The 17,968-nt window shown below is 36.8% G+C and overlaps 8 protein-coding genes across 8 annotated transcripts; 3 read left to right on the forward strand and 5 right to left on the reverse strand.

Moving 5' to 3' along the window:
• Window positions 1–513: 513 nt before the first annotated feature.
• On the forward strand, window positions 514–1,593 carry BESB_057900 (cytochrome b; the record flags this gene model as incomplete). Its single annotated transcript, XM_029364205.1, has 1 exon — window positions 514–1,593. The coding sequence occupies one exon, from the start codon at window positions 514–516 to the stop codon at window positions 1,591–1,593; it is 1,080 nt and encodes a 359-aa protein (XP_029214957.1).
• Window positions 1,594–5,345: 3,752 nt separating this feature from the next.
• BESB_057910 (uncharacterized protein) lies at window positions 5,346–6,833 on the reverse strand (the record flags this gene model as incomplete). The annotated part of the gene is made up of 1 exon (XM_029364206.1): window positions 5,346–6,833. One exon carries the CDS (start codon window positions 6,831–6,833, stop codon window positions 5,346–5,348), a length of 1,488 nt encoding a protein of 495 aa, XP_029214958.1.
• A 1,744-nt stretch (window positions 6,834–8,577) lies between these two features.
• BESB_057920 (cytochrome b) lies at window positions 8,578–9,657 on the reverse strand (the record flags this gene model as incomplete). Its single annotated transcript, XM_029364207.1, has 1 exon — window positions 8,578–9,657. The coding sequence occupies one exon, from the start codon at window positions 9,655–9,657 to the stop codon at window positions 8,578–8,580; it is 1,080 nt and encodes a 359-aa protein (XP_029214959.1).
• Window positions 9,658–10,286: 629 nt separating this feature from the next.
• On the reverse strand, window positions 10,287–10,786 carry BESB_057930 (cytochrome b; the record flags this gene model as incomplete). Its single annotated transcript, XM_029364208.1, has 2 exons — window positions 10,287–10,671; window positions 10,773–10,786. 2 exons carry the CDS (start codon window positions 10,784–10,786, stop codon window positions 10,287–10,289), a joined length of 399 nt encoding a protein of 132 aa, XP_029214960.1.
• A 592-nt stretch (window positions 10,787–11,378) lies between these two features.
• BESB_057940 (cytochrome b) lies at window positions 11,379–11,925 on the reverse strand (the record flags this gene model as incomplete). The annotated part of the gene is made up of 2 exons (XM_029364209.1): window positions 11,379–11,822; window positions 11,887–11,925. 2 exons carry the CDS (start codon window positions 11,923–11,925, stop codon window positions 11,379–11,381), a joined length of 483 nt encoding a protein of 160 aa, XP_029214961.1.
• Window positions 11,926–12,010: 85 nt separating this feature from the next.
• Window positions 12,011–12,424, reverse strand: BESB_057950 (cytochrome c oxidase subunit iii subfamily protein; the record flags this gene model as incomplete). The annotated part of the gene is made up of 1 exon (XM_029364210.1): window positions 12,011–12,424. The coding sequence occupies one exon, from the start codon at window positions 12,422–12,424 to the stop codon at window positions 12,011–12,013; it is 414 nt and encodes a 137-aa protein (XP_029214962.1).
• A 134-nt stretch (window positions 12,425–12,558) lies between these two features.
• Window positions 12,559–14,576, forward strand: BESB_057960 (uncharacterized protein; the record flags this gene model as incomplete). Its single annotated transcript, XM_029364211.1, has 3 exons — window positions 12,559–12,609; window positions 13,163–13,633; window positions 14,133–14,576. The coding sequence occupies 3 exons, from the start codon at window positions 12,559–12,561 to the stop codon at window positions 14,574–14,576; spliced, it is 966 nt and encodes a 321-aa protein (XP_029214963.1).
• Window positions 14,577–14,612: 36 nt separating this feature from the next.
• On the forward strand, window positions 14,613–16,100 carry BESB_057970 (uncharacterized protein; the record flags this gene model as incomplete). The annotated part of the gene is made up of 1 exon (XM_029364212.1): window positions 14,613–16,100. One exon carries the CDS (start codon window positions 14,613–14,615, stop codon window positions 16,098–16,100), a length of 1,488 nt encoding a protein of 495 aa, XP_029214964.1.
• Window positions 16,101–17,968: the final 1,868 nt, after the last annotated feature.

The raw sequence follows: 17,968 nt of genomic DNA on the forward strand, positions 1-17,968 counted from the left end.
AAGAACTTGGTTGTCTGTATCTCATAACCGGAGTCATCTTCAGTATTCTAGGAACTATAATGTCTTGTTTATTCGATTTGAGTGAACACATAAGATCATCGAATTTAACGGTATGCTCCTGAAAGTAACGGTACAAGCTGTAAACAAAGGACTCCTTAACTTAAACTGAGGAGTCAAGTAGGTACAAACCGTACAAGGATTAATTATGTCCATCTGTGCATCTAAGTTGAGACTATCGGTTATATATTTTAGACGCTAACTTCCCGGCTAAACTTTGACTTATTAAACCAGCCTGGGATCATAAAAGTACTATGTATGGTAAGATTGAGCGTGAACATTGGATGTCACCATGGTTATAGTTACGGTACATATATAAAATCTACAGTACGATTTGAGATTTGTTACGTGACGAGCGGTGTGTTTAAGACTAGTTTACATGCGCTCATTTTAATATGTAGTTATTTAACGAAGTTCTATTGTGCTAGCATGGTTTCGAGAACACACCAAATTTCCATGAGTCTATTCCGGGCACACCTCGTCTTTTATCGGTGTGCTCTCAATCTAAATTCATCTTATAACTTTGGTTTCTTAGTTGCAATTACCTTTGTACTCCAAATAATTACAGGTATCACTTTAGCGTTCCGATATACTTCTGAAGCATCTTGTGCATTTGCTAGTGTTCAACATCTAGTTAGAGAGGTAGCAGCAGGATGGGAATTTAGGATGTTGCATGCAACAACTGCTTCTTTCGTCTTCTTGTGTATCTTAATACACATGTCTCGAGGTATGTATAACTCCAGCTATAGTTATTTAACTACTGCTTGGATGTCTGGTTTAGTTTTATATCTACTTACTATAGCCACTGCTTTCCTCGGTTATGTACTACCATGGGGACAGATGAGTTTCTGGGGTGCTACAGTCATTACTAATCTCCTTTCTCCAATACCATATTTAGTACCTTGGTTACTCGGTGGATACTATGTATCTGATGTAACATTAAAACGATTCTTTGTATTGCACTTTATATTACCTTTTGTAGGTTGCATTCTAATTGTATTACACATCTTCTATTTACATTTAAATGGTTCTAGTAACCCTGCAGGTATTGATTCCGCACTTAAAGTAGCCTTCTATCCTCATATGTTAATGACCGATGCTAAATGTCTATCCTATCTAATTGGTTTAATTTTCTTACAAACGGCTTTTGGTTTGATTGAATTATCGCACCCAGATAACTCCATACCAGTGAACCGGTTTGTAACTCCGCTTCATATCGTACCTGAATGGTACTTTTTAGCATATTATGCGGTGTTAAAAGTAATCCCATCCAAAACCGGTGGTTTGTTAGTATTTATGTCCTCTCTCATTAACTTAGCTCTTTTATCTGAAATTCGAGCTTTGAATACTCGAATGTTGATACGACAACATTTTATGACTCGAAATGTAGTCAGTGGATGGGTAATTATTTGGGTATACAGTATGATCTTCTTGATTATTATTGGTAGTGCTATTCCACAAGCGACTTATATCTTATATGGTAGATTAGCTACTATCGTATATCTTACTACCGGATTGGTTCTATGCTTATACTAAATCAATAGTTATAATGACTACAGCTTCCAAGCAAACATGATTACCGTGATATTGAAATCCAACACTTTTAGCTGTCTTAAGCAGTCCAGTGGGGTGGTGGTGTACTGCAATCATAAAGAACTTGGTTGTCTGTATCTCATAACCGGAGTCATCTTCAGTATTCTAGGAACTATAATGTCTTTGTTTATTCGATTTGAGTGAACACATAAGATCATCGAATTTAACGGTATGCTCCTGAAAGTAACGGTACAAGCTGTAAACAAAGGACTCCTTAACTTAAACTGAGGAGTCAAGTAGGTACAAACCGTACAAGGATTAATTATGTCCATCTGTGCATCTAAGTTGAGACTATCGGTTATATATTTTAGACGCTAACTTCCCGGCTAAACTTTGACTTATTAAACCAGCCTGGGATCATAAAAGTACTATGTATGGTAAGATTGAGCGTGAACATTGGATGTCACCATGGTTATAGTTACGGTACATATATAAAATCTACAGTACGATTTGAGATTTGTTACGTGACGAGCGGTGTGTTTAAGACTAGTTTACATGCGCTCATTTTAATATGTAGTTATTTAACGAAGTTCTATTGTGCTAGCATGGTTTCGAGAACACACCAAATTTCCATGAGTCTATTCCGGGCACACCTCGTCTTTTATCGGTGTGCTCTCAATCTAAATTCATCTTATAACTTTGGTTTCTTAGTTGCAATTACCTTTGTACTCCAAATAATTACAGGTATCACTTTAGCGTTCCGATATACTTCTGAAGCATCTTGTGCATTTGCTAGTGTTCAACATCTAGTTAGAGAGTAGCAGCAGGATGGGAATTTAGGATGTTGCATGCAACAACTGCTTCTTTCGTCTTCTTGTGTATCTTAATACACATGTCTCGAGGTATGTATAACTCCAGCTATAGTTATTTAACTACTGCTTGGATGTCTGGTTTAGTTTTATATCTACTTACTATAGCCACTGCTTTCCTCGGTTATGTACTACCATGGGGACAGATGAGTTTCTGGGGTGCTACAGTCATTACTAATCTCCTTTCTCCAATACCATATTTAGTACCTTGGTTACTCGGTGGATACTATGTATCTGATGTAACATTAAAACGATTCTTTGTATTGCACTTTATATTACCTTTTGTAGGTTGCATTCTAATTGTATTACACATCTTCTATTTACATTTAAATGGTTCTAGTAACCCTGCAGGTATTGATTCCGCACTTAAAGTAGCCTTCTATCCTCATATGTTAATGACCGATGCTAAATGTCTATCCTATCTAATTGTTTAATTTTCTTACAAACGGCTTTTGGTTTGATTGAATTATCGCACCCAGATAACTCCATACCAGTGAACCGGTTTGTAACTCCGCTTCATATCGTACCTGAATGGTACTTTTTAGCATATTATGCGGTGTTAAAAGTAATCCCATCCAAAACCGGTGGTTTGTTAGTATTTATGTTATCAACATGTCAATGAAATATCAACAACGATGAAACTTATTTGGTTAACATAACAACATAGAAGGTAAAGCTGGATTACGTTCAAACTTTACACTGGATACGTTTCAATGTTAACTTACTAAATACATGGGAGCGAAGAGAATCTAATGTAACTCCGTTCATGGAAATCAAAAGAGCTTTCACTGATTGTATTTATGAACGTGATTAGTTCACCTAGCCAACACGATCCGGTTGTTTGGGAATAATATCCCTATTTAAGGATTGATATGTGCTACAATAACACAGTCGGTACGAAGTCGAAACAAGGTAGTTGATGGTGAACCAGTGGCTGAAACAACCTTTTTATTGATTATGCTGACTTTAGTCCGAGAAACTACAGTTCTGCTTAAACTGAGGAGTCAAGTAGGTACAAACCGTACAAGGATTAATTATGTCCATCTGTGCATCTAAGTTGAGACTATCGGTATATAATTTTAGACGCAACTTCCCGGCTAAACTTTGACTTATTAAACCAGCCTGGGATCATAAAAGTACTATGTATGGTAAGATTGAGCAACATTTGGTCACCATGGTTATAGTTACGGTACATATATAAAATCTACAGTACGATTTGAGATTTGTTACGTGACGAGCGGTGTGTTTAAGACTAGTTTACATGCGCTCATTTAATATGTAGTTATTTAACGAAGTTCTATTGTGCTAGCATGGTTTCGAGAACACACCAAATTTCCATGAGTCTATTCCGGGCACACCTCGTCTTTTATCGGTGTGCTCTCAATCTAAATTCATCTTATAACTTTGGTTTCTTAGTTGCAATTACCTTTGTACTCCAAATAATTACAGGTATCACTTTAGCGTTCCGATATACTTCTGAAGCATCTTGTGCATTTGCTAGTGTTCAACATCTAGTTAGAGAGGTAGCAGCAGGATGGGAATTTAGGATGTTGCATGCAACAACTGCTTCTTTCGTCTTCTTGTGTATCTTAATACACATGTCTCGAGGTATGTATAACTCCAGCTATAGTTATTTAACTACTGCTTGGATGTCTGGTTTAGTTTTATATCTACTTACTATAGCCACTGCTTTCCTCGGTTATGTACTACCATGGGGACAGATGAGTTTCTGGGGTGCTACAGTCATTACTAATCTCCTTTCTCCAATACCATATTTAGTACCTTGGTTACTCGGTGGATACTATGTATCTGATGTAACATTAAAACGATTCTTTGTATTGCACTTTATATTACCTTTTGTAGGTTGCATTCTAATTGTATTACACATCTTCTATTTACATTTAAATGGTTCTAGTAACCCTGCAGGTATTGATTCCGCACTTAAAGTAGCCTTCTATCCTCATATGTTAATGACGATGCTAAATGTCTATCCTATCTAATTGGTTTAATTTTCTTACAAACGGCTTTTGGTTTGATTGAATTATCGCACCCAGATAACTCCATACCAGTGAACCGGTTTGTAACTCCGTTCATATCGTACCTGAATGGTACTTTTTAGCATATTATGCGGTGTTAAAAGTAATCCCATCCAAAACCGGTGGTTTGTTAGTATTTATGTCCTCTCTCATTAACTTAGCTCTTTTATCTGAAATTCGAGCTTTGAATACTCGGATACGACAACATTTTATGACTCGAAATGTAGTCAGTGGATGGGTAATTATTTGGGTATACAGTATGATCTTCTTGATTATTATTGGTAGTGCTATTCCACAAGCGACTTATATCTTATATGGTAGATTAGCTACTATCGTATATCTTACTACCGGATTGGTTCTATGCTTATACTAAATCAATAGTTATAATGACTACAGCTTCCAAGCAAACATGATTACCGTGATATTGAAATCCAACACTTTTAGCTGTCTTAAGCAGTCCAACTGCAATCATAAAGAACTTGGTATTCTGTTCTAATTCCCCGTGGTAAAACACAGTCAACGAATGGCGGAAGGAGCATTCATATGTTATGCAGTGTCTTAGGAGAGATACTCTAGATTTAGCATTCATCTACAGCTACGGTAACTGTTGTGTTTAAATAGCGGTTAACCTTTCCTTTTCCTTACGTACTCAGGGCATGCAATACCAATCAGATAACAACTGAAGCTAGACTCCATGTTACACTTACTAAAATGGGATTCCTAGGTTGATATAAACTACCTTTTTCTGGGGAGTATATACTACGAGTTGACTACTGTTTAGATCTTGAAGGTCTTTGTTTACCGGAATCCAAGTTCTCTTGTGCTTTTCATGACCATCATGTTAAGTGCATTAGCAGAGCATAGTTAAGATGATAACTATTGTGGATATAGAACCAATTGAACACCATGTATTAATATAACAAAGATAATCAGGGTAATCTGGTATCCTTCTTGGCATAACGTTGAAACCAAGTATATGCATAGGGATGAAAATTAATAAGATACTACCTAAGAAGACTACAAACCAGATGCTTAAATATGGAGAAGCACCGGTATTTACATGGAATAGATTTACAGTATCTCCGAACATATCTCTGCTATAGAAGATAAAGCCACATATAGTAGCTAGTACTGCACCAAGAGATAATACGAAATGGAAATGAGCTACAATATAGTATGTATCATGTAGGGCAATATCCATACCAGCGTTACCCATAACTACACCTGTAGTACCACCTAGAGTAAACAATAGGATAAAACTAAGAGCAGCCCATAGATCTACAGTTCTTGTAGTTGTATGGCTAGCCATATAGGTACCTAACCAGTTGAAAATCTTAGTACCGGTAGGAATTGCAATCATAATAGTCATAGCAGAGAAATAAGCTCTGGTATCTACCTCTAGACCGACTGTCATCATATGATGTGCCCATACTAAGGAACCTAGAATAGAAATACAACCCATAGCTAAGATCATAGATTGTCCACCGAAGACAGATCTAGCAGCATACATAGATAATGTCTGCGAGACTACACCAAAAGCAGGTAAAATTAGAATGTATACCTCTGGATGTCCGAAGAACCAGAATAGATGTTGATAAAGTACACTATCACCAGAATACATAGAATCATAAAATTCAGTGTTTACGTGTAGATCAAGAAGGATCATAACTAATCCACCAGTAAGAATAGGTAGAGTGAAGACTAACATAAGGGCAGTAAATATGATAGCCCAGATATATAGAATATAGTTCTTAGCACCAGCATTAGAACCCATGAAGACGCAAGTACCAAGGAAGTTAATAGAACTTAAAATACTACTAATTCCTAGTACTGCAAGACCTCCGATAATCCAATCAGTTGCCTCTGGATTTAACACCATCAAGCTAGTACTTAGTGGAGGATACATTGTCCAACCAAGACCACTACCAAACTCGGAACAAATACTTTGAGTTAACAACACAGAACCTAATGGTACTAGAAAATAGGAGATCGCGTTAGTTCTTGGGAAAACGACTTCCGAACCACCAATATATATTGGTACAAAGAAGTTACCATATCCTCCGTACAAAGCAGGCATTAAGAACATAAAGATCATAGCTAGGCCATGTATCGTTATTATCACATTATAAGTAGCTATCGTCTCTGTACAAATGATCCGCGATCCAGAACTGTATAACTCAAATCGAATAAACAAAGACATTATAGTTCCTAGAATACTGAAGATGACTCCGGTTATGAGATACAGACAACCAAGTTCTTTATGATTGCAGTACACCACCACCCCACTGGACTGCTTAAGACAGCTAAAAGTGTTGGATTTCAATATCACGGTAATCATGTTTGCTTGGAAGCTGTAGTCATTATAACTATTGATTTAGTATAAGCATAGAACCAATCCGGTAGTAAGATATACGATAGTAGCTAATCTACCATATAAGATATAAGTCGCTTGTGGAATAGCACTACCAATAATAATCAAGAAGATCATACTGTATACCCAAATAATTACCCATCCACTGACTACATTTCGAGTCATAAAATGTTGTCGTATCAACATTCGAGTATTCAAAGCTCGAATTTCAGATAAAAGAGCTAAGTTAATGAGAGAGGACATAAATACTAACAAACCACCGGTTTTGGATGGGATTACTTTTAACACCGCATAATATGCTAAAAAGTACCATTCAGGTACGATATGAAGCGGAGTTACAAACCGGTTCACTGGTATGGAGTTATCTGGGTGCGATAATTCAATCAAACCAAAAGCCGTTTGTAAGAAAATTAAACAATTAGATAGGATAGACATTTAGCATCGGTCATTAACATATGAGGATAGAAGGCTACTTTAAGTGCGGAATCAATACCTGCAGGGTTACTAGAACCATTTAAATGTAAATAGAAGATGTGTAATACAATTAGAATGCAACCTACAAAAGGTAATATAAAGTGCAATACAAAGAATCGTTTTAATGTTACATCAGATACATAGTATCCACCGAGTAACCAAGGTACTAAATATGGTATTGGAGAAAGGAGATTAGTAATGACTGTAGCACCCCAGAAACTCATCTGTCCCCATGGTAGTACATAACCGAGGAAAGCAGTGGCTATAGTAAGTAGATATAAAACTAAACCAGACATCCAAGCAGTAGTTAAATAACTATAGCTGGAGTTATACATACCTCGAGACATGTGTATTAAGATACACAAGAAGACGAAAGAAGCAGTTGTTGCATGCAACATCCTAAATTCCCATCCTGCTGCTACCTCTCTAACTAGATGTTGAACACTAGCAAATGCACAAGATGCTTCAGAAGTATATCGGAACGCTAAAGTGATACCTGTAATTATTTGGAGTACAAAGGTAATTGCAACTAAGAAACCAAAGTTATAAGATGAATTTAGATTGAGAGCACACCGATAAAAGACGAGGTGTGCCCGGAATAGACTCATGGAAATTTGGTGTGTTCTCGAAACCATGCTAGCACAATAGAACTTCGTTAAATAACTACATATTAAAATGAGCGCATGTAAACTAGTCTTAAACACACCGCTCGTCACGTAACAAATCTCAAATCGTACTGTAGATTTTATATATGTACCGTAACTATAACCATGGTGACATCCAATGTTCACGCTCAATCTTACCATACATAGTACTTTTATGATCCCAGGCTGGTTTAATAAGTCAAAGTTTAGCCGGGAAGTTAGCGTCTAAAATATATAACCGATAGTCTCAACTTAGATGCACAGATGGACATAATTAATCCTTGTACGGTTTGTACCTACTTGACTCCTCAGTTTAAGTTAAGGAGTCCTTTGTTTACAGCTTGTACCGTTACTTTCAGGAGCATACCGTTAAATTCGATGATCTTATGTGTTCACTCAAATCGAATAAACAAAGACATTATAGTTCCTAGAATACTGAAGATGACTCCGGTTATGAGATACAGACAACCAAGTTCTTTATGATTGCAGTACACCACCACCCCACTGGACTGCTTAAGACAGCTAAAAGTGTTGGATTTCAATATCACGGTAATCATGTTTGCTTGGAAGCTGTAGTCATTATAACTATTGATTTAGTATAAGCATAGAACCAATCCGGTAGTAAGATATACGATAGTAGCTAATCTACCATATAAGATATAAGTCGCTTGTGGAATAGCACTACCAATAATAATCAAGAAGATCATACTGTATACCCAAATAATTACCCATCCACTGACTACATTTCGAGTCATAAAATGTTGTCGTATCAACATTCGAGTATTCAAAGCTCGAATTTCAGATAAAAGAGCTAAGTTAATGAGAGAGGACATAAATACTAACAAACCACCGGTTTTGGATGGGATTACTTTTAACACCGCATAATATGCTAAAAAGTACCATTCAGGTACGATATGAAGCGGAGTTACAAACCGGTTCACTGGTATGGAGTTATCTGGGTGCGATAATTCAATCAAACCAAAAGCCGTTTGTAAGAAAATTAAACCAATTAGATAGGATAGACATTTAGCATCGGTCATTAACATATGAGGATAGAAGGCTACTTTAAGTGCGGAATCAATACCTGCAGGGTTACTAGAACCATTTAAATGTAAATAGAAGATGTGTAATACAATTAGAATGCAACCTACAAAAGGTAATATAAAGTGCAATACAAAGAATCGTTTTAATGTTACATCAGATACATAGTATCCACCGAGTAACCAAGGTACTAAATATGGTATTGGAGAAAGGAGATTAGTAATGACTGTAGCACCCCAGAAACTCATCTGTCCCCATGGTAGTACATAACCGAGGAAAGCAGTGGCTATAGTAAGTAGATATAAAACTAAACCAGACATCCAAGCAGTAGTTAAATAACTATAGCTGGAGTTATACATACCTCGAGACATGTGTATTAAGATACACAAGAAGACGAAAGAAGCAGTTGTTGCATGCAACATCCTAAATTCCCATCCTGCTGCTACCTCTCTAACTAGATGTTGAACACTAGCAAATGCACAAGATGCTTCAGAAGTATATCGGAACGCTAAAGTGATACCTGTAATTATTTGGAGTACAAAGGTAATTGCAACTAAGAAACCAAAGTTATAAGATGAATTTAGATTGAGAGCACACCGATAAAAGACGAGGTGTGCCCGGAATAGACTCATGGAAATTTGGTGTGTTCTCGAAACCATGCTAGCACAATAGAACTTCGTTAAATAACTACATATTAAAATGAGCGCATGTAAACTAGTCTTAAACACACCGCTCGTCACGTAACAAATCTCAAATCGTACTGTAGATTTTATATATGTACCGTAACTATAACCATGGTGACATCCAATGTTCACGCTCAATCTTACCATACATAGTACTTTTATGATCCCAGGCTGGTTTAATAAGTCAAAGTTTAGCCGGGAAGTTAGCGTCTAAAATATATAACCGATAGTCTCAACTTAGATGCACAGATGGACATAATTAATCCTTGTACGGTTTGTACCTACTTGACTCCTCAGTTTAAGTTAAGGAGTCCTTTGTTTACAGCTTGTACCGTTACTTTCAGGAGCATACCGTTAAATTCGATGATCTTATGTGTTCACTCAAATCGAATAAACAAAGACATTATAGTTCCTAGAATACTGAAGATGACTCCGGTTATGAGATACAGACAACCAAGTTCTTTATGATTGCAGTACACCACCACCCCACTGGACTGCTTAAGACAGCTAAAAGTGTTGGATTTCAATATCACGGTAATCATGTTTGCTTGGAAGCTGTAGTCATTATAACTATTGATTTAGTATAAGCATAGAACCAATCCGGTAGTAAGATATACGATAGTAGCTAATCTACCATATAAGATATAAGTCGCTTGTGGAATAGCACTACCAATAATAATCAAGAAGATCATACTGTATACCCAAATAATTACCCATCCACTGACTACATTTCGAGTCATAAAATGTTGTCGTATCAACATTCGAGTATTCAAAGCTCGAATTTCAGATAAAAGAGCTAAGTTAATGAGAGAGGACATAAATACTAACAAACCACCGGTTTTGGATGGGATTACTTTTAACACCGCATAATATGCTAAAAAGTACCATTCAGGTACGATATGAAGCGGAGTTACAAACCGGTTCACTGGTATGGAGTTATCTGGGTGCGATAATTCGACATAGCTGTGATGTTAAGGAGCATAGGAGATGCTACACGCCTTAATTGGTACTGCATTGTTATAATTATCGTACAAGCACTCAGCTAGTTATTGAGAGACACTCACGAGCCCAAAACCATAACTTCGTAATCTCAATGGTTTGTGATAGAACCATAACACAATGATCTTTACACAGTTCAACCCTGTATTATAAAATCCAGTAGACTCATGTCCTTGTCGTTTATATAAATCTATTAATGCTTGTCAAGTTCCTTGTATCTAGTTAGCTCACTGCGTACTTAGGATCAGACCAAAAGAGTTCACTAATGGTACTAGAAAATAGGAGATCGCGTTAGTTCTTGGGAAAACGACTTCCGAACCACCAATATATATTGGTACAAAGAAGTTACCATATCCTCCGTACAAAGCAGGCATTAAGAACATAAAGATCATAGCTAGGCCATGTATCGTTATTATCACATTATAAGTAGCTATCGTCTCTGTACAAATGATCCGCGATCCAGAACTGTATAACTCAAATCGAATAAACAAAGACATTATAGTTCCTAGAATACTGAAGATGACTCCGGTTATGAGATACAGACAACCAAGTTCTTTATGATTGCAGTACACCACCACCCCACTGGACTGCTTAAGACAGCTAAAAGTGTTGGATTTCAATATCACGGTAATCATGTTTGCTTGGAAGCTGTAGTCATTATAACTATTGATTTAGTATAAGCATAGAACCAATCCGGTAGTAAGATATACGATAGTAGCTAATCTACCATATAAGATATAAGTCGCTTGTGGAATAGCACTACCAATAATAATCAAGAAGATCATACTGTATACCCAAATAATTACCCATCCACTGACTACATTTCGAGTCATAAAATGTTGTCGTATCAACATTCGAGTATTCAAAGCTCGAATTTCAGATAAAAGAGCTAAGTTAATGAGAGAGGACATAAATACTAACAAACCACCGGTTTTGGATGGGATTACTTTTAACACCGCATAATATGCTAAAAAGTACCATTCAGGTACGATATGAAGCGGAGTTACAAACCGGTTCACTGGTATGGAGTTATCTGGGTGCGATAATTCAATCAAACCAAAAGCCGTTTGTAAGAAAATTAAACCAATTAGATAATATGGTAGATAGGGAACAAACTGTCTCCAGACGTTCTTAACCCAGCTCACGTATTACATCTGACGGTGAACTAGCGTTCCTAACTGAATCTTGTTCAATAACAAGGGAGTAATGAGCCGACATGGAGGTGCTGATACAATCCGAGGATTAGAACTCCCAATATTATCTGACCTGTTATCCCCGGCGTACCTTACGACCGTTATATGATTTAGAGATAGAATGTAATGTGGATTAATATCCACATGGTTTCTACAAAGTGTAGATATAAAATAGTGAATGGTTCTGTAAAGATCTTGCATAACATACCTTTAGATTTGCTTAGCATTATAGAGCTTGTAGGCATGTAAGTAACTAAAGAACTATAGATACTTTGAGTGAAGAATACAAGGATAGCTCCAACAATAACATGGCTAAAATGTATACCAGTTAAGATGAAAAGTCCATTACCAAATGCATTATCATTAATATAAAGAGATAGTCCTAAGTATTCCGTACAGACTAACATTAAGAAGGCGACTACCAAAGTGAATGTCATGATATTCGTACAGCTTGTATACAAATGTTGGTTTTTCAAATATACGCTGGATACCACTATACTTAATGCACTTAACATGATGGTCATGAAAAGCACAAGAGAACTTGGATCCGGTAAACAAAGACCTTCAAGATCTAAACCAGTAGTCCAACTCGTAGTATATACTCCCCAGAAAAAGGTAGTTTATATCAACCTAGGAATCCCATTTTAGTAAGTGTAACATGGAGTCTAGCTTCAGTTGTTATCTGATTGGTATTGCATGCCCTGAGTACGTAAGGAAAAGGAAAGGTTAACCGCTATTTAAACACAACAGTTACCGTAGCTGTAGATGAATGCTAAATCTAGAGTATCTCTCCTAAGACACTGCATAACATATGAATGCTCCTTCCGCCATTCGTTGACTGTGTTTACCACGGGGAATTAGAACAGAATACCAAGTTCTTTGCCTGGAGGTTTGTTACGTTCCGTACAGTTGTAGGTAAAAGGTATGTTAGAGACTTAGACTAGCGTTGGAGCACATTGTTTCATTCGATAGTCCACGCTCAATCTTACCATACATAGTACTTTTATGATCCCAGGCTGGTTTAATAAGTCAAAGTTTAGCCGGGAAGTTAGCGTCTAAAATATATAACCGATAGTCTCAACTTAGATGCACAGATGGACATAATTAATCCTTGTACGGTTTGTACCTACTTGGACTCCTCAGTTTAAGTTAAGGAGTCCTTTGTTTACAGCTTGTACCGTTACTTTCAGGAGCATACCGTTAAATTCGATGATCTTATGTGTTCACTCAAATCGAATAAACAAAGACATTATAGTTCCTAGAATACTGAAGATGACTCCGGTTATGAGATACAGACAACCAAGTTCTTTATGATTGCAGTACACCACCACCCCACTGGACTGCTTAAGACAGCTAAAAGTGTTGGATTTCAATATCCTACTACATTAAGATTATTCCACATCGGTTATGTTCTAGGCGTAATATATGGATTCTTGTTCTCACTCATCTTAACAGCGAGAGAAAACTACTACTCAGATGCTAGTCTAATCAGTAGCATCGTACTTGGAGTTATCATCTCTGAGACAGGATTATTTATCAGCTTTTTCTGGGGAGTATATACTACGAGTTGGACTACTGGTTTAGATCTTGAAGGTCTTTGTTTACCGGATCCAAGTTCTCTTGTGCTTTTCATGACCATCATGTTAAGTGCATTAAGTATAGTGGTATCCAGCGTATATTTGAAAAACCAACATTTGTATACAAGCTGTACGAATATCATGACATTCACTTTGGTAGTCGCCTTCTTAATGTTAGTCTGTACGGAATACTTAGGACTATCTCTTTATATTAATGATAATGCATTTGGTAATGGACTTTTCATCTTAACTGGTATACATTTTAGCCATGTTATTGTTGGAGCTATCCTTGTATTCTTCACTCAAAGTATCTATAGTTCTTTAGTTACTTACATGCCTACAAGCTCTATAATGCTAAGCAAATCTAAAGGTATGTTATGCAAGATCTTTACAGAACCATTCACTATTTTATATCTACACTTTGTAGAAACCATGTGGATATTAATCCACATTACATTCTATCTCTAAATCATATAACGGTCGTAAGGTACGCCGGGATAACAGGTCAGATAATATTGGGAGTTCTAATCCTCGGATTGTATCAGCACCTCCATGTCGGCTCATTACTCCCTTGTTATTGAACAAGATTCAGTTAGGAACGCTAGTTCACCGTCAGATGTAATACGTGAGCTGGGTTAAGAACGTCTGGAGACAGTTTGTTCCCTATCTACCATATTATCTAATTGGTTTAATTTTCTTACAAACGGCTTTTGGTTTGATTGAATTATCGCACCCAGATAACTCCATACCAGTGAACCGGTTTGTAACTCCGCTTCATATCGTACCTGAATGGTACTTTTTAGCATATTATGCGGTGTTAAAAGTAATCCCATCCAAAACCGGTGGTTTGTTAGTATTTATGTCCTCTCTCATTAACTTAGCTCTTTTATCTGAAATTCGAGCTTTGAATACTCGAATGTTGATACGACAACATTTTATGACTCGAAATGTAGTCAGTGGATGGGTAATTATTTGGGTATACAGTATGATCTTCTTGATTATTATTGGTAGTGCTATTCCACAAGCGACTTATATCTTATATGGTAGATTAGCTACTATCGTATATCTTACTACCGGATTGGTTCTATGCTTATACTAAATCAATAGTTATAATGACTACAGCTTCCAAGCAAACATGATTACCGTGATATTGAAATCCAACACTTTTAGCTGTCTTAAGCAGTCCAGTGGGGTGGTGGTGTACTGCAATCATAAAGAACTTGGTTGTCTGTATCTCATAACCGGAGTCATCTTCAGTATTCTAGGAACTATAATGTCTTTGTTTATTCGATTTGAGTTATACAGTTCTGGATCGCGGATCATTTGTACAGAGACGATAGCTACTTATAATGTGATAATAACGATACATGGCCTAGCTATGATCTTTATGTTCTTAATGCCTGCTTTGTACGGAGGATATGGTAACTTCTTTGTACCAATATATATTGGTGGTTCGGAAGTCGTTTTCCCAAGAACTAACGCGATCTCCTATTTTCTAGTACCATTAGGTTCTGTGTTGTTAACTCAAAGTATTTGTTCCGAGTTTGGTAGTGGTCTTGGTTGGACAATGTATCCTCCACTAAGTACTAGCTTGATGGTGTTAAATCCAGAGGCAACTGATTGGATTATCGGAGGTCTTGCAGTACTAGGAATTAGTAGTATTTTAAGTTCTATTAACTTCCTTGGTACTTGCGTCTTCATGGGTTCTAATGCTGGTGCTAAGAACTATATTCTATATATCTGGGCTATCATATTTACTGCCCTTATGTTAGTCTTCACTCTACCTATTCTTACTGGTGGATTAGTTATGATCCTTCTTGATCTACACGTAAACACTGAATTTTATGATTCTATGTATTCTGGTGATAGTGTACTTTATCAACATCTATTCTGGTTCTTCGGACATCCAGAGGTATACATTCTAATTTTACCTGCTTTTGGTGTAGTCTCGCAGACATTATCTATGTATGCTGCTAGATCTGTCTTCGGTGGACAATCTATGATCTTAGCTATGGGTTGTATTTCTATTCTAGGTTCCTTAGTATGGGCACATCATATGATGACAGTCGGTCTAGAGGTAGATACCAGAGCTTATTTCTCTGCTATGACTATTATGATTGCAATTCCTACCGGTACTAAGATTTTCAACTGGTTAGGTACCTATATGGCTAGCCATACAACTACAAGAACTGTAGATCTATGGGCTGCTCTTAGTTTTATCCTATTGTTTACTCTAGGTGGTACTACAGGTGTAGTTATGGGTAACGCTGGTATGGATATTGCCCTACATGATACATACTATATTGTAGCTCATTTCCATTTCGTATTATCTCTTGGTGCAGTACTAGCTACTATATGTGGCTTTATCTTCTATAGCAGAGATATGTTCGGAGATACTGTAAATCTATTCCATGTAAATACCGGTGCTTCTCCATATTTAAGCATCTGGTTTGTAGTCTTCTTAGGTAGTATCTTATTAATTTTCATCCCTATGCATATACTTGGTTTCAACGTTATGCCAAGAAGGATACCAGATTACCCTGATTATCTTTGTTATATTAATACATGGTGTTCAATTGGTTCTATATCCACAATAGTTATCATCTTAACTATGCTCTGCTAATGCACTTAACATGATGGTCATGAAAAGCACAAGAGAACTTGGATCCGGTAAACAAAGACCTTCAAGATCTAAACCAGTAGTCCAACTCGTAGTATATACTCCCCAGAAAAAGGTAGTTTATATCAACCTAGGAATCCCATTTTAGTAAGTGTAACATGGAGTCTAGCTTCAGTTGTTATCTGATTGGTATTGCATGCCTGGTGACTTAGAATATGATTCTTATTAATGGGAGCACAGTTCCCTGGGTATCCAATCCAGTGCTCTGCCTTGGGCATTGAAACTAACCCACAGTTCAACCCTGTATTATAAAAATCCAGTAGACTCATGTCCTTGTCGTTTATATAAATCTATTAATGCTTGTCAAGTTCCTTGTATCTAGTTAGCTCACTGCGTACTTAGGATCAGACCAAAAGAGTTCACTAATGGTACTAGAAAATAGGAGATCGCGTTAGTTCTTGGGAAAACGACTTCCGAACCACCAATATATATTGGTACAAAGAAGTTACCATATCCTCCGTACAAAGCAGGCATTAAGAACATAAAGATCATAGCTAGGCCATGTATCGTTATTATCACATTATAAGTAGCTATCGTCTCTGTACAAATGATCCGCGATCCAGAACTGTATAACTCAAATCGAATAAACAAAGACATTATAGTTCCTAGAATACTGAAGATGACTCCGGTTATGAGATACAGACAACCAAGTTCTTTATGATTGCAGTACACCACCACCCCACTGGACTGCTTAAGACAGCTAAAAGTGTTGGATTTCAATATCACGGTAATCATGTTTGCTTGGAAGCTGTAGTCATTATAACTATTGATTTAGTATAAGCATAGAACCAATCCGGTAGTAAGATATACGATAGTAGCTAATCTACCATATAAGATATAAGTCGCTTGTGGAATAGCACTACCAATAATAATCAAGAAGATCATACTGTATACCCAAATAATTACCCATCCACTGACTACATTTCGAGTCATAAAATGTTGTCGTATCAACATTCGAGTATTCAAAGCTCGAATTTCAGATAAAAAGAGCTAAGTTAATGAGAGAACATAAATACTAACAAAACCACCGTTTTGGATGGGATTACTTTTAACACCGCATAATATGCTAAAAAGTACCATTCAGGTACGATATGAAGCGGAGTTACAAACCGGTTCACTGGTATGGAGTTATCTGGGTGCGATAATTCAATCAAACCAAAAAGCCGTTTGTAAGAAAATTAAACCAATTAGATAATATGGTAGATAGGGAACAAACTGTCTCCAGACGTTCTTAACCCAGCTCACGTATTACATCTGACGGTGAACTAGCGTTCCTAACTGAATCTTGTTCAATAACAAGGGAGTAATGAGCCGACATGGAGGTGCTGATACAATCCGAGGATTAGAACTCCCAATATTATCTGACCTGTTATCCCCGGCGTACCTTACGACCGTTATATGATTTAGAGATAGAATGTAATGTGGATTAATATCCACATGGTTTCTACAAAGTGTAGATATAAAATAGTGAATGGTTCTGTAAAGATCTTGCATAACATACCTTTAGATTTGCTTAGCATTATAGAGCTTGTAGGCATGTAAGTAACTAAAGAACTATAGATACTTTGAGTGAAGAATACAAGGATAGCTCCAACAATAACATGGCTAAAATGTATACCAGTTAAGATGAAAAGTCCATTACCAAATGCATTATCATTAATATAAAGAGATAGTCCTAAGTATTCCGTACAGACTAACATTAAGAAGGCGACTACCAAAGTGAATGTCATGATATTCGTCAGCTGTATACAAATGTTGGTTTTTCAAAATATACGCTGGATACCACTATACTTAATGCACTTAACATGATG

The sequence above is a fragment of the Besnoitia besnoiti genome (assembly GCF_002563875.1).
Source record: "Besnoitia besnoiti strain Bb-Ger1 chromosome Unknown contig00040, whole genome shotgun sequence".
NCBI classification, from domain to species: domain Eukaryota; phylum Apicomplexa; class Conoidasida; order Eucoccidiorida; family Sarcocystidae; genus Besnoitia; species Besnoitia besnoiti.